We start from the raw sequence: 24,043 nt of genomic DNA on the forward strand, positions 1-24,043 counted from the left end.
TTGTGACTTGGTTACAGACCAACTTAAATCTATCCCGGGCTTCCATGTCACCTGCTAATTTATTTGTATCCCATGCATTTTGCTTCTCTGCCACATCTCATTAATTCATATGACTTCCATTTAGGCCTAAACTTTGAACAATCTTTCTTAGTTGGTATGAAAGGCCTAGTAGCTTCCAAGATTAATTCTTTGAATGCTTCTCATTTTGAATTTGCTGTTGGTAACATGATCAGTTGGTCACACCGTGTAGAATTTAAAAACTGTCTCAGACCCCTGTAATCACCTTTACAAAAGCAAGAACCCTTCCCTTTACCCTTGATGGTAGTTACCTCTTTGGAGTAAATCCCACTTCAGCACACTGTGATTAGCATTAGCATTAGCATTAGTAGAGGCATTTGATGCAAGAAAGCAAGCTTATGCAGCATCAGCCAAAAAAAAAAAAAAAAAAACCCACTTCCGCTTCACCCCTCTGTTCGTTCCAAATACCTGTCCAGCTGAGCCTTAAACTTATTTAGGCTATCAACCTCCACCACAAGGGATGGAAGTCTGTTCCACCAACCAACCACCCGCTGGCTAAAGGCAAATTTCCTCACGTCTATCCTACATCTGTCTTTCCTCAATTTGAATTTATGCCCTCTCAGGTGATTATTCTGAGCGAGAGGGAGAATCCCATCAGCATTGAGCATGCTTAAACCATTCAAGGCTTTATACACCTCTATCAGATCACCTCGCTGGTGCCTAGTGTCCAGACACTGTAATTTGCAAAACTTAAGCCTTTCTTCGTAAGAGCACCCCTTTGTTCCATTCACTAATCTTGTTGCCCTTCTCTGTACTCGTTCCAGCAGCTCTACATCCTTCTTGAAATGAGGCCTCCAGACCTGTATACAGTACTCTAGGTGTGGCCTGACCATTGCCTTATACAAGGGAATAATCACCTCCTTATCCCTGCTGGAAAAATTCCTGTATATCATTGACAATACTTCATGAGCTACTCTTGCAGCCCGTCTGCACTGCTCAGAGAACTTCATATCTGCCTGCACAACCACCCCCAAGTCCCTTTCATTCTCTACCACTGTCAGTGTAGTACCACAGAGTTGATACGTTGCTCTGGGTTTGCTGTTTCCCATGTGTAGTACTTTACATTTGTCAATGTTAAACTTCATTTGCCACCTCTCAGCCCATCTGCTCAACCTTTCCAGATCCTGTTGCAGCAGCATAGTGTCAGTAGTGTCCTTGACAACCCTGCCAACTTTTGTATCATCTGCAAACTTGGACATCAAGCTTGATATACCATCATCAATATCATTTATAAACACAGAAAACAATAATGGACCCAATACTGAGCCCTGAGGGACTCCACTAATAACATTAGTCCATGATGAGCAGTGTCCATTGATTACCACTCTCTGTCTTCTCCCCCTCAACCACCCCTTTATCCATAGCAGCAATTTGCCTCCAATGTCACACTGCTCCAATTTGTGTAGCAGTCTTCCATGTGCAACAGTATCAAAAGCCTTTCTAAGATCCAAGTATATAATATCAAAGTTATTCCCTGCATCCAGTTCTTTTGTGACTGCATCATAATATCCAATCAAGTTGGTCAGGCAAGACTTCCCCTTAACAAAACCATGCTGTGTCTGAGCTATAACTGAAGTCTTGTCTAAATGATCCTGCAGTGCTTCTTTAACCAGTGCCTCCATTAATTTTCGTGGAACAGAAGTTAAGCTCACAGGTCTATAATTACTTGTGTCAGCCTTTGATCCTCCTTTGTGAATTGGGGTCACATTTGCACATTTCCAGTCTATGGGTACCTCCCCTGATTCCAAGGAAGCTCTCATAATTATGGCTAAGGGTTTGCTTACTTCCTTTGCTGCCTCCTTTAATATAACTGGATAGATCCCATCCACCCCGGGTGCCTTTCTTGTGTTTATCTTCAACAGTTTCTCCTCCACTTTACTCCCAGTTATTTCAAGATTCTGTAGCTTACTGCTAGAGTTGAATACACCTCTGGCATTCCCCTTGCTGAATAACTCCTCATGTGTGAATGTCGATGCAAAATATTCATTTAGTTTGTTAGCTACCTGAGCAGGATCATCAACAGTTGACCCATCAATATCAAGTGGACCAATCTGATTCATCCCCTTCCTTCTAGAGTTAACATAAGTAAAGAACTCTTTGTTGTTTTTCTTTGCATCCCTTGCCAAGGATTTCTCGTAATCTGTCTTTGTCTGCCTAACCTCCTTTGTAACTTGGTTGCATATCAACTTGTATCTATCATAGGCTTCTGTGGCATGTGTTAATTTGTAAGTATCCCATGCATTTTTCTTCTCTGCCATATGCCTCATTAGTTCATCTGACATCCATTTTGGCCTAAACCTTGAACAATATTTCGATTGGCTGTACTTCCATGGATTTTGTGTGTCTCTTAAATAATAGCATAACCCCTCCTCCCTTCCTATCCTGATCACTGCCATCTAGTGGTTTCTTTATCTGCAGATGTTTAATGCATGGAGAATCACTACTGATAATCCAATCAAGAGTATTACTCCCTCTAGTTGCCTCTGGAACATGCTGCTATAGAAAACAATCATCCAGTGAATCCCCCAAAAGCCTTTCTATGTGTGAGTGAACAACTCACAAATTCCACTCAGTATCTGGGAAACTAAAATTCCTCATTATAAGACACTCTGATTTACTGGCCCACTCTATTTCTCTGTACAATTGTTTATTATACTCATCGATCATTAGTTCTATAACACACTCCTACTCTCAATTTTGCTTTTGCAGTGCTTATGTCACATCAAACTGACTCGAAACTTTGTCCACTCATGTCGATTGGCTGTACTTCCATGGATTTTGTGTGTCTCTTAAATAATAGCATAACCCCTCCTCCCTTCCTATCCTGTCTATCCTTTCTGTACACATTGTACTCCCCAAATTCCATTTCTGCATTCCTTATATCTGTGTGACACAACGTCTCTAATATCCCAATAATATCTGCCTTTGATGTTTTGACCAACACCTCAAATTCATCAAATTTATTTACCCAACTCCTAGCATGTACACGCAACTATACATGCACCTGTTTTTATTCTTACCTACCCTAACACAGCCCATGTATTTACTTGTTCTGCAGCGACTCCCAGCAGTCTCTAAAATCCATCGCAACTTGTTTTCCAGGCTGGTACTCGTTCCAGTAGAAGCAGTGCATGAATCACTTTCACCTCTGTCTGCGGCTACTGTTAATCTATTAGTCCATGTCTCCCCCCCCCAAGCTAGCAGTTTTATGGCTCACCTAACACTGCCTCATAGCATCAGCAAATATTCTTGCACCCTTTCCATTTAAAAGTATCCCATCCCTGTAGAAACAGTCTTTCCTGTTAACAAGCACATACTAGATTAGAAAAAGTTTACCCCTTGAGCCTTGCATAATGTCTCCAGTACCGAATTGTTTAACAAGGCTCTTGTCATACACTCCCTCCTATTGTATCTGGCCAGAATTGCAGACACTTTCAAATTGAACCCTAACTCATGGCTTTTTTTTCAACATTTTTTTTCAAGCTTTTTTTCAACATCAATTGACCTTGTTAAGTAATTCCACCTGTCTGCTACTCTTAATATCATTGGTTCCAATGTGTACAACATCACCTTTTGTGCCCTTAAAAGGTGATATCTGCTCAACAACGTCATCAACCTTTGCCCTTGGCAGACATGCCCTGTTCCTATTCCACCTCTCCTTTTTGCACAATATATTGCTCGTTTCCATGACAGTAGAGTCACTGACTTCAGCTAATTCCTGTGGGATCAGCGCATTCTTGCTTGGAGGTTGCTGCTTTGTTGAGTGATGTTCAAGTGCAAAATCTGACATTGATGGAGCAGCTGAGAGCTTGATAGGCCCCTCAATTTAAATCCTTCGAGGGCATCTACTCTGTTCTTCAAGCTCTCATATAGGCCCATAACAATGCTGAGCTGGCGCCTGATTTCCTCACACTCCTTACATTGTGCACTCACAAAGACATTCCCCATGGCAATATCATGTCCTATTCCTGATTGATCCACAAACATCAAACAAGCAGTACATTTCAAAAGGCTGTAATTCAGAGGAAAACCACCTCCCTCAGTTCTCGGAGCCACAGCACTCCCATTAGCTTGTGCCTTTTGCTTTGCTGCTCTGGTCTGAGTTATGATTTCGATTTCAGTACAGGAATATAACACTAAACTTATATCCCAGTGCAGTTATAACACTATATATTTATTAGTTTTATCTCCAATCGAGTTATATGTATTTAGTTAAAAAATTATGTTTGTAAGATCTAAGTAGTTATAATAGATAATAAATGTAACTATCTCTTCGAACACTCCGCTAGCTCTCGATGCCAAATCACTGATTCTAAAAGCTCTACAAATATTACTGTCATACGCTTTACGATCTATGTGATGAGTTAAATTATTAATCACATAAATAGTGCTATAATTTATGATTTATAATCCTCTGCTGATACTGATTACTGATTACACTGCTACAAGTTACGTAGAAACTACCAGTACCTGTTATATCCATACAATAACAGTGGCAGCAGATTCGAATGCTACTATCGATACAATGCTGGCAGAAGTTGCCTGTAGTTTTCTATGCGATTGCAAGGCTGGGTAAAAAATAAATGCACCAATTTAATCAGCAAATCACTGAAAAACTATACTACTAAATTTAAATCAAAAGTTGTACAAAAACAATAATTTCAAATCAATAAATAAAAAAGTTCACTTAACGGCTTTGAACACATCTTGCTCCCACTAGCCTGGCCAAAAACTAGGTGTTTCATTTAAAGGAGTACAAACTTTAAGGAGACTGGCAGTTTAAAGGACAAATCACAATCAGGATGATTGCATGTAACAATGGAAGCATAAGATAAGACCATCACACAGATTTCTAAATGCAATCAGTGACTTATTATACCTGAAATCTAGCTGAGAAAGTCCCATGTCTACATCCACTGTAAAACTTCATCTTAAACAACAACTTCGTGGTTGTATAGTAGACAAAAACCCTTATTAAAACTGGAATATTTAAAGAAATGGTTGGCTTGAGCTAATAGCCATTAACATTAGACAGCTGAAGAGTGGAAAAATGAATTCCACTGGATGGATGAATTCCAATCTGAAAAGCTGTGGATGGATGAATTATTCCAATCTGAAGAAAAGAAGAAAAAATGGTACCTACAGTCAAGCATGATGATGGTTTCATCATTATATTGGGTTGCTTCTGTTTTTCTATATTGGCTGACATCATCAGAATTGAAGGAATTTTAAGAAAATAAGACTAAAAAAACATTCTCAAACATAATACAATATCCTCTGGACTTCAACTTTGTGAAAAAAATTTTATATTTTGCAATGCCCTCTCCTATTTAGGTGCTAGGGGCATTCTAGCAACTAAACAACAGGAGGGGGTTATTGCAGATTATGGTGTGGCCACCCCAATTGCTTGACTTAAATCCAGTAGAGGTTTTATGGGATCATCTAGATTGTCAAGTCCATTAATTCTGCTCATCTTCACAAAATTTATGGAAATCTTTCACATTGCTTGGAATAATGTTAGTCAAGACACTATTATAAAATTAATTTGTCATAATGCCACGTCTGTGTAAGTCAGCGATAAAATCTCATGAAGAATATTTTGATGAAAATCAGCATAGTTGTTAATATTAATGATTTCAATATTTTTTGTTGTAAATTTTTCAGTGCTTAATAAAAAATCTTAAAATACTTTTTAGTATGTTGTTTTTTATATTGAAGCTTATATTGTCATCTCTAATTTCAAAAACATTAATGAAAACTGTTGTCATATGTTGTGATTCCAAACTTTTAGGCAGGAGTGTATATATTTGTTCAGTCGGCTATCTGTTGCCCTAGCTGTTATTCTGCCAGTAAGCCACTAAATTTTGATAAATTATACATTTTTCTTACCACAGCCTATAGGCCTATCATTAGGTCCTTCAAATACTGGTAAGTAGCAAACTGAAATACATAGCTTTTGCTGATTATTATTTGAATGTATTGAATGGTGTTGACCCTCAATAACGTATCTTTTAATGTATTCTTTTCTAATACAATAATTTTAATATTTTAGCAATTTTATTAATTAGATTTTTTTAAGGAGTTTCTCTTTTGGTTGTAGCTCAGAGCACTGATACCTTTTCTTTTCAGTATTATTAACCAGCCTGTTTCTTATGTTGAGGATAATATCTGCTGTTAAATTCTCAGCTACCATTTTTCTTTCTAATGTGCATAACTTTAGTCCATTTTTTTTTTTATAGTTCTCCATATTTTCTTATTTTCTATTACCTACACACATAGTAAAATATCAATGCCACAAACACAAGTAACAAAATAGTCAATATAATGAAATTACTTCCCATCATTTGCCAATCTAATATGTATTTTTACTTAAAAATATTTCAATTTAAAAATATCATTGTACTGAAATAATGATGAAATAATGAAATGAAATTAATAAAATTAAAATATTGCTTAGAGGCAGAAATTAACACTTGAACAATATTTTAGTGTTGGGAAAATTTTTCCTCATGTTCATTATGCCCTCCATGTTTATCAATAATGTGTTGCAGTTTAGAGTGTGAAGTTGTGAGGAACATGCTCCAGTGTTTCCTCTGATAGAAAAAATTTGATCTTCAATCACTTTATTCAGTGCAGGAATGGCAGTGGATTCTTCTGAAATGCTCTCCTTTGAGATAACCTCAGAGATAAAAATCATATACAGCCAGGTATGCTACAACGAACGATGCTACAATGAACGAATGCGGAGAAATACTATCGGCTGATGTAGCACGCCATGTGCCTGACATGTTGATTAGAGTGCTTCCTGCTCTAATTTCCCACTTTGATTAGAGCATCAGTTATCATCTTTATTATCGTTTATAAGGTTCAGTTAGTTATTGGTTTAGTTCAGTTATCTGCTTATTTGCCCTTTAGCAGTGAAAATATTTTTTTTAATTACAGTATTCTGCTATGTAATTTTAGCCATAAAAGGTCAAAATAGAGTGAAAAAGCTAATTAACTTAGACGTTAAGAAATAATTTCCAAGCAAGAAAGTGGAAAAAGTGTAGGAGATCTAAGTGCTGAATATGGTATGGCTAAATCAACAATCAGTACAATTTTAAAAAACAAGGAAGGAAAAAAAAGTGCACAAGTTGCAAAGGGAATCTCTAGGTTAAGCAGTTCACATTGTAATATCATGGAAAGATGGAAACTCTTCTATTAGTGTGGATTAATGAAAAACAAGTGGCAGGTGATAGTGTCAGTGAGGCGATTATTTGTGAAAAGGCCAAACAATTGTTTGAGGAACTAAGGCTCCTAGTACAAGTACTAGTTCTGTGAAGGAATTTTTTGGCACCAAGGGGTGGTTTACTGGATTTAGGAAAAGGACTGGATTACACAGTGTTGTGGGGCATGGTGAGGCTGCCAGTGCAGATAGGGACGCTGCTGAGCAACATCACGAGAAATTTTTAAAAAATAATTATTTAAATATAATTTAAATAATTAAAAAATAATTAATTAGTAATTACTTAATTAAATTTTAAATAAATAATTAAATGATTAAAAAATAATTAAATAATTATAATTTAAAAATAAATAATTATTTTTTAAATGATTTAAAAAAATAATTAAATAATTAATCTTTCCCAGCGGGTGTTTAACTGCTGCGAAAAAACTACAACAAGACTGGCCTTTTCTGGAAGAGAATGCCACGCAGAACATACATCACGAAGGAGGAGACCACCTTGCCTGGCCATAAGCCAATGAAAGACCGGCTTACATTGCTCTTTTGTGCCAGTGCTATTTTGGATGACTGCAAGGTCAAATCACTGCTCGTGTACCATTCAGAGAACCCCGGAGCTTTTAAAAGCATAAGGAAAACCGCCTTGGAGTTTCATGGCGTTCCAACCACAAGGCTTGGATGACCAGAAGTCTTTTCTCCAACTGGGTGACTGAGGTGTTTGGCCCACTGTCCATGATGACCTTAGGGAAAAGGATCTTCCATTGAAGGTTCTTTTGGTCATGGACAATGCTCCAACCCACCCTCCTAATTTGATGGTAGAATTACCAGATGAGTTCAGTTTTATTAAGGTTCACTTCTTACCACCTAATATGACGCCTCTCCTCCAGCCTATGGACCAGCAGGTGATCATAAATTTTCATGACCACTTCTTCCAGTGATGTGACTCTGAAAGACTTTTGTAAGGGTAACTTCAATATATTGCAGATGCTGTTTTCCTAATTGTGATTGCTTGGAAGGAGGTTTCTGTTAGGTGCTTGAATTTGGCTTGGATGCCATTGTGGCCTGACGCTGGGGCTCCAAGGGACTTCGAAGGCATTCAACAGTTGGAGGAAGAGCCTGTTTTGCAGGAAATTGTGTCTGGGCAGTTCCATGGGCCTGGAGATCAATGAGGAGGATGTCATTCTGTTTTAATTTGTTTTTTAATCATAGTAATGGTCACATTGTTGTGGTTTGTTTATATTATAGTGCTATTTCCTGCAATTCTGCCATCATGCTATCAAGGGGGTACCACTAGATTTCAGTATAATTTCACTAAATTTCAATACACTGGTCAATAGCTAAAATGTTTCAGTAATAAAATTAGTCAATTTTGACTAATATTAATGTTTTCTGAGCAGTGCAAACGGGCTGCAAGAGTAGCTCATGGTGTCTTGTCAATGATATACAGGAATTTTTATAGCAGGGATAAGGAGGTGATTATTCCCTTGTACAAGGCAATGGTCAGGCCACACCTTGAGTACTGTATACAGGTCTGGAGGCCTCATTTCAAGAAGGATGTAGAGCTGCTGGAACAAGTACAGAGAAGGGCAACAAGATTAGTGAATGGAACAAAGGGTTGCTCTTACGAAGAAAGGCTTAAGTTTTGCAAATTACAGTGTCTGGAGACTAGGCACTAGCGAGGTGATCTGATAGAGGTGTATAAAGCCTTGAATGGTTTGAGCATGCTCAGTGCCGATTGGATCCTTCCTCTTGCTCAGAATAATCACCTGAGAGGGCATAAATTCAGATTGAGGAAAGACAGATGTGCGGAAATTTTCCTTTAGCCAGCGGGTAGTTGGTTGGTGGAACAGACTTCCATCCCTTGTCGTGGAAGTTGATAGCCTAAATAAATTTAAGGCTCAGCTGGACAGGTATTTCGAACGAACAGATGGGTGAAATGGAAGGGTTTTTTTTTTTTTTTTTTTTTTTGGCTGATGCTGCATAAGTTTGCTTTCTTGCATCATATGCCTGTACCAATGCTAATGCTAATCTGTTCATGCTACACTCATTATTTTCAGCTGAGCAAAAACTTAAAATTTAGCATGCCGCATAAGTGTTAAATAGTGCGGATAATTTTTGTTATGTTTGTGGTGAAGTGACATTTGCATCACAGAAGCATGCCATTACTCCAATAATAAAAAAAAGCATACAACTATTATTTTGGCTGCAGGGTTGGGGACCAAGAGAAAAGCTGGGCCCCACATATTTGCTGCAATACTTGCTGTTCATCCACAGCTGGTTAAACCAGCTGGCCACTCAGTGTCCTTCGCCATGCCTATGATATGGCAAGATCCTTCAGATCATATAATGGGCTGTTATTTTTGTATGGTACCACCTCTTTAGCAAAGAATTTCCAAGAAGATAAAGTGGACCTTAAGCTACTCAAAAATACCAACTGCTTTGACCAATGCCCCATGGACAAGGACTTTCCGTTTGTGAGCCACCAGCCGAATATGTTTTATAACCTCATTTTATTACCAATTTCCCCTCTTTACAGCCACACAAAATTACAAAAAACGAATTAAATGATTTTATCATAGATCTTGATTTACCAAAAAATAAGGCATAGCTTTTAGGCTCAAGGCTGTATCAGTAGAATCTCCTTCAAGATAATGTTAAAGTATCTGTATATCAGTGCCACCAAAAGGATTTAACTGAGTCTTTTAAAATGGAAAATAACCTTTTTGCTTGCACTGACGTCAATGGTTAATATTTACCACAATCCTCAGGACTAGAAGGACTAGAGACTCTTCGTAGATTCTTCTAAATTGAGTTTGAAAGCAGTGCTACTACATAATGGCAAAGTACTACCATCAATTCCAGTAGATCATACAATTCATATGAAAGAATCGTACGATTCTTTTATGAAACTTTTTATTGAATCCATCAACGAGAACCAATGGAAGATTTGCAGTGATTTAAAAGTCATTGCAATCTTGTTAGGAATGAGCCAGTGAGGAAACAATATTTTGCTGTTTTCTATGTGAAAGGGACAGTAGAGCACAGTCTTCTTATTACGCAAGAAAAAACTGGCCTTCAAGGCAAATTGAGTGATTACTCAATCCAAAGATAAAAAATGTCCGTTACAGTCCTCTAGTTGAGCCAAACAAAATCCTGTTACCTGCCTTACATATAAAATTGGGACTTATGAAACAATTTGTTAAGGCCATGGATCGAGGTGGTCCATTTTTTCAAATAACGCGAGTTCGATTAATGAGTTTTTTCAGTTACTGCTATTTGAAAAAATTATTCCACTTTTCACAATACAAATTTCCAGTTAACGCGACCTTTTTTTATGTGATAGTTGAAAAAGATTTGAATCACGTGTCGGATAGGCAATAAACAAGTGTTTGTCTACTGCCCACCTCAGTGTGTTCATTGGAAGTAGATGTTTTACTTATTTTGTCTCCCACTAATAAAGTCACGTGCAGACTTGCATTTAAAAATTCAAATTTTTAAACGAAAAAAATATTTTAATTTTTAAATGAGCCAGATAAATATGTTACCGCAAAGGAGATAACAGTAAAAGAACTAGATGAAATCTTTCGTATCGCAGAGAACTTCGAACCTTTTGTTTGAGGTTCTGTTTGTTTGTTATGTTTGTTTGTTATTTGGTTTTTAGGAGCATTAGCAACTAAGGCCATATTGCTCCGGGATATACGGTGGTCATTCCATGACCTTTCCGCATTCTCCATATTTGGTGGTGACGGGCTCGAACCCCGGTCTAATCAAGAAGCGTGTGCTACGCACTGCTGCTCCTTCCCACCTGGCTACGGAGGCGCCTTTTGAGGTTCTCTGCGATATTTATTTCACCAGGGCCTAGGGAAGATCGTTGTCAGCTATCGGAAATTGATTGATTCAAAAAAGAAAGCCAACACTGTTCAAACGACTCTGTTCAAATATTTCCATAACAGTTACTTCATTGTGTATTTTACGCAATAAACATTTAATTCTATAATTATTTTTTCATTATCTTTTGCATGGTATACAGTTCAAAAGTTATTTAAAAGGTATTTTTAAAATTCTTTATGGACATTCCTGAAGGTCATGTACCAATTATAATTTTTCCTATGGATTTTTATATTTGATTAACGTGTTTCCGTTTTGCACGATGCACTCGTGGGACGAATTAATCACGTTAATCGAGGCGAGCCTATACCTCAAGGAAATTTTCCAGGACTTAGTGAGGTAAAAATAAAGGAAGGTGTGTTCATTGGCCTACAGATACTGGGCCTTTTCAAGGATGAACACTTTGATTAGATCCTCCATGGTGATGAGAAAGCAGCCTGGGATGCTTTCAACTTGTAGCAAAACAAACTTTCTGGGGAAACAACAAAGCAGATGACTACAAACAGCTTGTAAGACTTCTGTTATCATACCACAAATTAGGTTGCAACATGTCATTAAAGATACACTTTCTTCACTCCCATTTGGATTTTTTCTCAGACAACTGTGGCGCATTAAGTGATGAGCACAGCGAGAGATTTCTCAGACAAAAATTTGTCTGAGAAATGGGGAGGACAAAAAAAGGTTACCGACAACCTATAGCTTATTATACACCATTGGAAAGAGCTCAACGAGTAGGTTTAAAATATAATTTAATTTTTTTTTTTTTAAATTAAAAATCATCAGGACATCTCAGTGATGGAGAAGCGATACCAAGGCAAATGGAAATCTGCAATGCTAGCTGTCTATTGCTGGACTATGACAAGAGATGCCCCAGATGTGGATTACAATTTACAGGTGAAAAAGCAGCATAAAATGTGAATCAAGTGATTTGGTGTATTTTGTTGATCAATGTGATTTAGGTTTTTCAGACTCGGTTGTCTGTCTGTCTGTCTGTCCATCTGTCACAGCATTGTACCTCTGGAACCACTCACCCTATTGACTTGAAATTTTGCATGGGATTGTACATCATGTGGGCCAACATAATGCCATATTGATTGTTGTTGACAAAAATTTGTCTGAGAAAATGGGTGGGTAAATGTGGGGGAACAGAAAAGGTTGTCGACAACCTGTAGCTTATACACCATTGGATTAAGCATTGGGAAAGAGCTCAACAAGTAGGTTTAAAATATAATTTTAAAATATTTTGAAAATTAAAAATGGCGGCATCAGACATGAAAATGCAGGTAATTTTCGTGTCCCCCCATCTATTTCCGTCTCTAATGGAGCTAAAAATATAAAAATTCCATTAGCTATGCTTTATTCGATGCTTATCGAGGGAAAACTATTCCAATTGAAATCTATCATTTACCTTTTGTGTTAAAATTAAAAAAACAAATTTTTATTTTACTTTGATAGCACGCTTCTTTGTACCAAGTAACTCTCCTTTTAGTGACAAAAAAGGTTGCTAAATAGTTAGTTAATAATTCTATAAAGATCATTTATAAATTTTGCTACAAGAAGTAGGCGCCTCCATAGCCAGGTGGGAAGGAGCAGCAGTGCGTAGCACAATCTTCTTGATTAGACCAGGGTTCGAGCCTGTCACCACCAAATATGGAGGTGCGGTAAGGTCCGTGAATGACCACCGCATATCCCGGAGCAATATGGCCTTAGTTGCTAATGCTCCTAAAAACCAAATAACAACAACAGCGACAAGAAGTATTTTTTAACAATTTTCAAAGCTGGAGCTGTACCGGCAAGGAGGTACTCAGAGAGCCAGTGTTGGGGAGGCACCTATGTGGAGTCTTGCACGGCCCTCACCTGCCAATCGCTTCTCCCACCCTTATCATCCACAACAACTGGAAAGACTCAAATATGCAACGTTTCCGTTGGTTCCTCAGTTTTAGGCTAAGCCGAGGTACTAGAAACTTTTTTCGGTTACCATAAAGCTCTCTATTTATGATACTACGCTAATGACCATTCGTGACTATGGGACCCTTATCCTGAGTTCCCGGCACTCAGTAGTTCACCATTTTTTATTTTTATTTTTTATTTATTTTTACTAATTAAAAATGTATCAATTCTTATTATTTTAAACCGTTTTGTAAAGTTTTTTATAATACAGTCCATTCCGGTTATTTGGGCCACATCGGGACTAGTGCATTTTGGCCCGATTAAGCGGCTGCCCCAATTATCCGAAGTTTCACGTAAATAGTTAAAAATACAATGTCCCCCCCCCACCCTTTACAATTGGTTCACTGCACAATCAAATCATGTTACGATGGAGTCACCATAGCAAAGTACCGTTTACTATATGATGTGCAGTAAGCGCCGGTCATTGTGATCATATTTGTGAATTGAATTTTAATTCTATTAAACAGCGATTCTAATTAACGAAAATAGGAGGAATATTATCCACAGGCTATAAAAGCAAAGATATTAAGCACAAATTCACCCATTATTACCTTACCAATTAAAAAATTAAATGATACGTGAAAATCGGAAGAATATACCTGGTAATCGGAATAATTAATACGTACAGTCAGTCCTTGTATAACACGAGTTTACATTACACGAATTCGATCATACACGATTTATAAATAGCGGAGCGATATCTTATATAACATGAACCGAATTCACTTATGGACGATTCGCCTTGTGTTTACAAGAAATGACAGTCGAACACGGAATCACCCCAACTGAACGATAGAAATGAAGAGAAGATTCTGAAAATGTATTTATGTGTTTTATATCAGTGAAGGGGAAACACATTTCACCATAATAACGTAAAAACCAACCCAATTCCAGCTATCGGTATAATCGCAAATGCAATTAGATCGAGTTTACTACCAGTTTATAACAGATTCCACTAGCGGAAACGCAACTGGAGGAGGGTGGTCATCCTGCCGAAATGACCAGAACCAGGAAACCGGGGAAACTAGACAAGAAACCGCATGAAATTCGGAACAAGCTCTTACAACAATGTTACTGCATCCGGGGTAGCCGATGCGCCAGCACTGGGGACCCAGGGTACTGGTGTGAAGTGGACCACTGGCCACAGAACAAGCTGTTATAACAATGTTACCGCATCCGGGGTAGCCGATGCGCCAGCACTGGGGACCCAGGGTGCTGGTGTGAAGTGGATCACTGGCCACAGCAATAAGCTTACTACGCCAAAAAGGACAATTAACATTGGCGAATGGAATGTTCGAACGGGGCACCACGTTGGACAAAAGGAAATCATTGCCGAAGAACTACTTAGGTGCAAGATATCAATCGCGGCATTATCCGAATTAAGGCTCACCGGGTCTGGAACGATGATCATCCAACCACCAGCACCTAATGAAGCGGTTATGCTTTTCTACTCTGGTGGTGAGAAGCAGGAGTGGGCTTTATGGTCGATGCTCAGGCCACCAGTAGTGTGATCGCTTTCCAACCAATATCGGACCGCCTGGCAGTCCTTACTGTCAAGGGCACCATCAAGACCCATATTATCTCCGCCTATGCGCCAACTGAGACTAGCCTGGACCCGACCAAGAATGACTTCTACAACCAGCTCCAACATACGCTGGATTCAATTCCGCAGACAGAAGTGATCATCCTCGCAGGGGGCTTTAATGCCCATATTGGCGTGGACAGATCTGGTTGGGAAACAACAATGGGCAAGTTTGGCCATGGGAAGATCAATGACAACGGCTTACGTTTGTTGTCCTTTGCCGCATCTAACAACCTGATCATTGGAAACAGCCATTTCCAGCACCCTCAAAAACATCAACTTACATGGCGAAATCCATCTGGCAAGGACTCAGCAATCCTGGACTACATTTTGATCAATGCCAGATTTCGCTCATCACTCATGGACGTTCGTGCCATGAGGGGACCTGATTGCGGATCTGATCACTACCTCATCCGGGCTAAGGTGCAGCTCAAATTACGGCATGCAAAAAGATCATCTCGGTCAGCCAAGCTGGACTGGAGGCAGCTAATGAATGCTGCCAACAAACAGGCATATCAGATCGCCCTATCCAACCGCTTCGAGATGCTGGCCGTGCCCGAGGATATAAATGAAGAAGAAAAGCAGATCTCTGATGCCATCCTGGAATGTGCCAAGCCCCTATGTCCACCTGCCCGACGTCGAACGCAACCATGGATATCAGACGAGTGCCTCGACCTCGTGGACAAACGGAAACAGGCAAAGTTGGTCGACTTTGAACGGTACTGGCAGCTAAACCGAGAAGTCCGACAAAGAATGACAGCAGAAAGAGAAGCATAGTGGAACCAAGTGGCAGACGATCTTGAAGTGGCGGCATCCAAAAACGAGTACCGCACTCTGTACCGCACCCTCAGATGTCTGAGTGGAAAGACCAAATTGACTAGTGACAACATCAAGAATGCTGATGGGACCTTCGTGCGATCACCATCCGAACGCCTGCAACGGTGGAGTGAATTCTTCAAAGCTTTGTATAATCACGACCCACCTCAGGGACTGCCAGCAACAGCACTCTCGATCGACCCCCCTGAGGTCTCCATGGTCGATGTTGAGCCTACAGTAGAAGAAGTGAAAGCAGCCATACAATCCCTGAAGCATGGCAGGGCACCAGGAGTGGACCAAGTCACCACAGAAGCGATCAAAGCCGGGGGAGAAGTACTGCTTCGCCGACTACACTCACTCCTCAAAACCATCTGGTGCACTGAACAAATTCCGTTAACATGGAGGAAAGCCATTATCGTACCGATCCACAAGAAAGGTGATAACCGGGACTGCAAGAACTACCGTGGCATCAGCCTCCTTTCCATCATCGGAAAGGTCTTTATGAAGATCATCCAGTCAAGACTGCAAAAACATCGCGAGCAAACCAGTCGAGAAGAACAGGCAGGATTTAGACCCGGGCGAGGATGCTGTGATCAAATCTTTGCCATTCGTCAGCTGATGGAGGAGAGGATCCGGTGTGGACAGCGAACCGTCATTGTTTTCATTGACTTTAAGTCTGCTTTCGACTGTGTCCACCGGCCTGCCTTATGGAAACTACTAGAGGTTGAACATGTACCTCGAAAAGTCATCACACTCCTCCAAACTGCATACAACGGTTTAACCAGCCAGGTGCGCATCCAGAACGATTTATCAGAGGAATTTACCATCCAAACTGGAGTCCGCCAAGGGGATGTAGCCTCCCCATTGCTTTTCAACATCGTGGTTGACGCCATTATGAGGCAAGCATTCAGAAACAGACAGGGCATACAATATGACAAGGATCACTATGTGACTGACCTGATGTTTGCTGATGATAGTGCTATCCTTGCCGGTAACGACGCTGAAGCCACGGACATCCTCTACGACATTGCCCGCATTGCCCGGCCATACGGTTTGAAGATCAATGCTGGTAAGACAAAGGCCCTGACAACAGATGGGTCGCAAGCCACCATCTATCTCGAAGGCGTCCAGATCGAGCAAGTGCAGGACTTTAAATACCTTGGGTCGCTGGTCCAGGAGAAGAAAGTTGCATCCACCATGGAAATCCACAGCAGAATTGGACAGGCGGCCACTGCGTTCGCCTCGCTCAAATGGTGTCTGTGGAAGAGGACCAACATTTCCACAAAGACTAAAATCCGACTCTTCCGGACTTTGATCCTGCCCATTCTTCTTTACGGATCGGAAACATGGATTTGTCTCAAGTTAGATTTGAACAAACTTGAGGTATTCCGAATGCGATGCCTGCGGCAGATCTTGGGCATCTCTCTTCGCGACCGCATCACTAATGATACCATCCGCGCCAGATGCCAACAGCAACCAACCATTGCCGACCAAATCCAGAAGCGAAGGCTCAGATGGTTTGGCCACGTATGTAGAATGGGCACGAACAGAATACCATCCACACTCCTTTGGAGACAACGACCCACCCAATGGAGCATCCAACGGACCGCGCCTAGGAAAACGTGGGCCAAGCAAGTGGAAGATGACTTGAAGAGCCGACGTCTCGACCTTAACCAGGCCAGGACTGAAGCCATGGATCGTAAGGTATGGAAGAACATCACAGAGCAAGTCCGAAACCCTGCGGCACCTACAGCAGCATACTGGTTGCGTGGCCAACCGCCTCCCCCAGCTGCCAGCTAAGGACCAAAGAAGAAGAAGAAGAACCCCTAGAAATGTGCTTTAGTAAAATGTGAGGTGTTAATAGTGTATCTCTGCCTTTACGGTGTTGTTTATTCAGTTGCTACACGCGCGCGCAGCTTTGTTTATGTGTATCAAGTGTGCCTCCTCGTTTTGTAATTGTGCTTTATTCCCTAAAAATGAGTAAAATACTTAAAAGGTGTGAAAAGGAAGCATCCTGGTGAAGACACTGCAGATTCACAGAGAAAAAAAAAAAAGCAGTATCGATAAACAGAGGCGGACTGGGTCAAAAATTCTTACCCGGGAAAATTTATAGTGGCCTCATACTATGGTTTATGGCCAAAATCACACCGGCCTCCGGTAAGGCTTATGGCCAGTCCGCCTCTGTTGATAGAGAAAAAATATGAAATTGTGAAACGCTTTAAGCGAAATGAAAGACCATGTGATATTGCACGTGCTACAGACCTAAATGAGGCAACGCCGAGAATTACAAAGAATGCAGAGAAAATAAAAACAACTTTCATAGCAGGAACAACTCAAAGTGTAATTAAAATCCATTAGATTAAGACAAAGAATTGGAAGAGATACAACGGCTCTTTTTTGTTTGATTTTCTATCCAATTGTTTGGATAGAAAATCAAACAAAAAACAAGCTTGCTTACGATAGAAGCAGAAGCATTAGAAATATTTTATTACGTAATAGTCGTAATAAAATACATAAGTATTTTATTACGATTGTTTATTGTGTTTGGTAGTTTTGGTTACAAATGTGTGTTCAATCTTGGGTGGTCGGCACCTAACCCTATTTTTCCCATAGAGTCTGTTGTTTATATTGCACGAGGTTTTCTGGGAACACAACTATCGTGCTATACGAGGCCTGACTGTACTGTGATATGTACATACAAACTAGTTGACATTTGTGGGTGGGGGTTAAAATTTAAAAAGTAAAAAGATAAGCAATCAATAACAAAGAACACGGCACAAACAAATTGCAAGTAACACAATACGCGCAAGTGAGAACGGAGTAACGAGTTACAAAGCTTTAAAAATAGGAATGAAGAGAAGAGCTGAAAATTAATTTTTTATATGATTGAAGATTTCATGGAAGTGTAAACACATTTCACCATAATAACCCACAGAATTCCAGCTGTCGGTATTATCGCAAATTCAGTAAGATCGAGTTTACTGTCCGTTTATAATGAATAAATAAATTTTCTGTTTATATTCCGGGACGACCAAACGGTCAGAGGGTTATGATAATTTCACTAACAGAAAAGCCCAATAAATAGGTGACTGCTAATTGTTTTATGGTTGTGACCTCCAGAATTTCGACCGAACCATCTGGTACCGTCGGAGACAATCGTATAGTAATCTCCAGTGCTGCGGTCTCCTGCCCCAATTAAACAGCATGCTGTCCCAATTAAGCAAAGTAAACCCTGACTATTTTCTCGATTGGTTTCTGTTTTTTAAGATTTGCCCCAAATAAACGGCTGCCCCGATTAACCGGTGGCCCAAATAACCAGAATCCACTGTATAACGTTTTTCAGTATAAGCTATATTAAAACAGTATGGTGGTATTCTTTATTTATCCCATTTTAGGCCTACATAGCATAATTTATTGAATGTAAGACATAGCACGTATTTTCAAAACTTGAGAAAAATTATTTTTTTAATGTTGATTTCTCAACTCTGCATGCAAAACAATACAGAAAAAAATAGCTTCATCAAAGAAAAAAATATATTGAAAATTTGCTGACTAGTGTTATTTTATGAACATATTCATTCTTATAACACCCTTATTCTCAGTTTAGTTCCCCCATTCCTTTTTTTGTCTATAGTTATATTGTGTTGTGTTTTTTTTTTTTTTTTTTTTTTCTCTTTCTCTCTCCACTTTTTATCTGGCTTGCCATTCTGCTAACTTCTTATTCTTAATTTGCATTATGTTCTCTCTACATGTAGTTGGTAATATTTTGCAGCCACTGTTCATCTTACTCTTATATACTTTATTTGATTAAAATTTTAGTGAAACTAAAATAAAATTTTTACAAACACATTTTAAAATGTTTGTAAATCCTTTATTTTAATCATTTGTGTTTCTATCCCTTATCCTTTGCATTATAGTCCACAAATTTTAGCAATAATCGACGTTTTTTGCAAGTGCTTTTAAAATTATTCCTTTCAGTTTCAGTACCATGCAATATAGTGAATTAAAGTTGTTCACTCACTTGCTGAAAAATTTCTTTGCAATAGTATTCATTTCAATGTTGCTAAAGGATATCAGCCAGTTATCATGTATAGTATGTGTGTGCCTGCCTGCCTACTGTCAAATATCTGTACTGCAAATTTGGCTTGGATTAGACTGTGAATTTAAGTACTAAACATGTGGCATTTCTAATTTAGTGGTTGTTGTTGTTTCAAAATGCCATTGAAATAAAATCACTTCTAGCAGGGTGCCCTTCTTCTCCTGAACCTGTTCGGTGAATGTGGTTTGAAATAGACTGTAATAAACACAAAGTTACAGAATAGGTGTGGGTAGAGTATCCTGATGGAAGTGATTTTATTTAATTTTCCATGTAGAAACAAAATGCATGCCACTAAATTATTTAGCCTCTATCACTGTGTCTGTCTAAGGGACATGGTGATACGATATAGGCTAAAAAAAGCAGAGAGAAAGAGAGTTCTGCTCAGTTGACATTATGCAGTCAGTGAGCTATGCATTTTAATATGAGGTGAAGAGTTTTAATAATTCTTTCATTCATTTTATGAATTTCTTATAATCGACAATATGGCTCACCATTGTGACTGGATTTTATTCTGTGAAAAAATATTTAAGAACTGCTGTCTATAATAGTCTGAGTTAAACTTATTACAGATTTTATTGAATCAAATGTGTTTGATACTAATCCATAAGAGAAATAAAACTTAAATTTCACTTGTTTCTAAATTGCCTTTATATCAGCAGGAGGAAAAAAAGCATAATTTTTTTCATACATAAACATAGGTGAAGAGGAAATTATTGAGCCGCCTCAGAAGGAAGAGAAAAAACATTGGTGGCATCAATTCGTTAACGAGGAACATGATACTAAACTTGAATTGAGTGGGAAGATGGTGGTTCTTTTTGACATTTTAAGAGAGTGTGAAGCTATTGGTGATAAAGTGTAAGTAGATATATATTGTTTAATCATAATTACTTACAAATGAAATTCATGCAAGGCTGTACTTTGCTAGAGAGTAAATCCCAAAATAGATATTAATTGGAACACAGTGAGAATTAAAATTAGCTTGAGAGGATATCATTGTAATATATTTATTTCTTTTAAATTTTTTTTTTGTTTTGTTTTGTTTTTTTTTTGGTTACATGTATGAAATAAGAATATAAACTTTTATTCATTAATAAAACATCATATTATTATTATTATTAGCTACATGGTACAAGGAAGCCTGAGGCTTATGCTGCACCAGTCAAAAAAAAATTCCCAAGTTACCCTGAGAGGGGGGGGAGGCAAAAATAGAAGGGAACCACCAAGAAAGAGAAGAATGATGATATCCAGCTTAGGACATTCTTACATTGTGTAGAAATATTAAAACAAAAAATACAAAAGTGGCTAAAAATTCAATAAGAATTATTATTATTTTCCCCTTATGTATAGTTTCATCTTCTCTTTGGAAAAACTGATAGCACCCATCATGACTGGATTCCACCTTCTTTGATAGCATTGTTCCATTATGCTTATATTTTGATGGAACCTTTCACTTGTTCATCACCAATAGCACCCAAATTATCAAGGAAAAAGTCCAGATGCAAATGTAGGAAATTTATTTTAAGCAACATTAGGCAACCTAATTTTTTTTTAGTTATACAACAGTTCTTTCAATATATTTTTTTTTTTTTTTTTAGTTTATTTTTTTTGTAAAAATCTTCAAATTAAGAATTTAAAAGACTGCCATGAGACTACCTGAATGAGGTTTAGTTTTTGTTTTTAGACAGCTATTATGCAGTAGTTTTCTAATCTTGGCCTTAAAAAAGTTTGCTTCTCTTATCAATCTTTGTTGGACCACAAAAAAAAACTTAATTTTGGAAATTTTTTCATTAACCCCAGCTACATATGCAATGGAGGAAGGAGTATCAACTTAGAATTCAGTAATGGTACATATTTGACATTGCTTTTCCCAGGAACAAAAACTCTTTTCATGCTGGCTATCCCTTGACAGCAGAGTTCCTGTTCTGTTCCCGTGTATACACAAGCACTCACATAGTGAAGGGACTTTTGCATCATTAGTGCACTGGAAACATTGACTGAAAATTGATATTGGATTTCATAGAATTCCTGGGAGATAATATTAATTACCAGTATTATCTCCCAGAAATTAGGCACCCAGAAAAATACTCTCAGAAATCTGAATTTTATTATGTAGTATAAATTGTGGACTTTGACATTGCAGAAGTAATATTTGCCTTCACCTCTATTCTTATTGTACATACAACTTTTATGCTTTCTTATATAACTGTTTCTACTCTTTCCTTGTTATGCCTTCTGTTATTTCAATAACAGTTTAACCTTTTCAAGAGTAAGTTTGCCAAATGTGTTGAGTTGGGAGAGTCAGTTTTCTGTGAAGTGCTATGTTTCTTTCTTTGTGGAATTCTGAAAATTTGTAAAAGTGAAAAATAAATGCTTTTAATTATTAATTTATTATTTTTGACTTGATTACCTATAAGAGTGAAATTATCCTCAAAAATCAAATCAAAATTAAAAGAAAGTAAAAACTTAAAAAAAAAAAAAAGTCACTGTTTTTAATGCAGTAATAAGCTTTACGTCTAATTTATATATTACTTGATTTAGCATTCATCTTCTGGATTTCAATTGCAGAGAATTTGTTACCTAAATTTTGGCTTTTGTAAGCCCAAATCAGCAACTCAGGCTAACAGGCAGCAACTCCTCTTCTAAATTTCAAAACTATTTTGGTGCTGCAATCTTTGAAAATTGTCTACTGTTATTTGGAAACACATGAGGAACAGCTTCATGTAAAATTTCAAAGCTGTTCTTATTAATGAGCATATTGTTTCAAATATCTTTCAAAATGAAGCACTACATATAAGCTTCAGGCTTCCTTGCACCACATAGCTAATAATAATAATGATATACACTCAGGGAAGGGTTAAAGTGTCCTGAAACATATAAAGTGAATCACATTGAACCACTTGATACTGATGGTTCAACTGCTGAAGGAGATAAGCAAACTCTTAGCCATAACTATGAGAGCATCTTTGGATTCAGGGACAGTCCCTGTGGACTGGAGATGTGCAGTTGTATCCCCAGTTCACAAAGGGGATCAAAAGGGTGACACAAGTAATTACAGACCTCTTAGCTTAACTTTTGTTCCAGGGAAAATAATGGACTCATCGGATAAAGAAGTAATGCAGGGCCATCTAGACAGGAGTGCAGTTATAGTTCAGTAACATCTTGGGTTTTTTAAGGAGAAATTTTGTCTGAACAATTTGATTGGATACTATGATGTAGTTACAAAGGAACTGGATGCAAAAAATAATTTTGATATCATATACTTGGATTTCAGGAAAGCTTTCAACTGGATGCTTCTATTAGAATGAGCAGAAGCCTGAAAAACAAGATGCATGGTATTTCAGAGACTGCTGGGAGCCATTGCGGTACAAGTAAACACATGGGTTGTGTTAGGGTAGCTAAGAATAGAAACAGGTGCAGGTATACTTGCGTGTACACCAATGCTAGGAGTTTAGTAAATAAATTTGATGAATTTGAGGTATTGCTCAAAACATCGAAGGCAGATATTGTTGGGATATCAGAGACGTTGTGTCACACAGATATAAGGGATGCAGAACTGCAATTTGGGGAGTACAACGTCTACAGAAAGGATAGACAGGATAGGAAGGGGGGAGGGGTTATGCTATTAGTTAAGAAACACATAAAAACCAAGGAAGTGAAGCCAGTCGACATCGCTGGACAGTGCAGTGTGGAGTCAGTTTGGTGTGACATAAACATTGGGAGATCAAAATTGAGAGTAGGAGTGTGCTATAGGCCTAATGACTCTGATGAGTATAATAAGGAACTGTACAGGGAAATAGAATGGGCCAGTAAATCAGAGTGTCTTATAATGGGAGATTTTAATTTCCCAGATATTGACTGGAATTTGGGGGCTGGTTACTCACACACTAGCAGGGCTTTTGTGGATTTATTGGATGATTGTTTTCTACATCAGCATGTTCGGGAGGCAACTAGAGGGAGTAATACTCTTGATTTGATTATCAGCAGTGATTCTTCATGCATTAAGAATCTGCAGATAAATGAACCACTAGGTGGCAGTGATCACAGTGTGCTGAAGTGGGATTTACTCAAAGAGGTAACTACCATTAGGGGTAAAGGGAAGGGTTATTGCTTCCGTAAAGGCGACTACGATGGACTGAGACAGTATTTAAATTCTATACAGTGGGACCAACTGATGATGTTACCAACAGCAAATTCAAAATGGGAAGCATTCAAAGAACTTATCTTGGAAGCTACTAGGCTTTACATACCAACTAAGAAATATTGTTCAAGGTTTAGGCCAAAATGGATGTCAGATGAACTAATGAGGCATATGGCAGAGAAGAAAAATGCATGGGATACATACAAATTAACACATGACACAGAAGCCTATGATAGATACAAGTTGATATGCAACCAAGTTACAAAGGAG

General features: G+C 38.4%; 1 protein-coding gene across 3 annotated transcripts in view; it reads left to right on the forward strand.

The window, feature by feature from the left end:
* Positions 1-24,043, forward strand: part of XNP (ATRX chromatin remodeler XNP) — a 664,672-nt gene that overhangs the window by 433,449 nt on the left and 207,180 nt on the right. For all 3 annotated transcript variants that reach the window (XM_090383634.1, XM_090383636.1, XM_090383635.1), the window contains exon 20: positions 20,334-20,490. In XM_090383634.1, the coding sequence (XP_090239760.1) occupies positions 20,334-20,490 (157 nt within the window). The remainder of the gene's footprint in view (positions 1-20,333; positions 20,491-24,043) is intronic.

The sequence above is a fragment of the Mastigoproctus giganteus genome, chromosome 10 (assembly GCF_048544385.1).
Source record: "Mastigoproctus giganteus isolate SK-2022 chromosome 10, ASM4854438v1, whole genome shotgun sequence".
Taxonomy (NCBI): Eukaryota; Metazoa; Arthropoda; class Arachnida; order Uropygi; family Thelyphonidae; genus Mastigoproctus; species Mastigoproctus giganteus.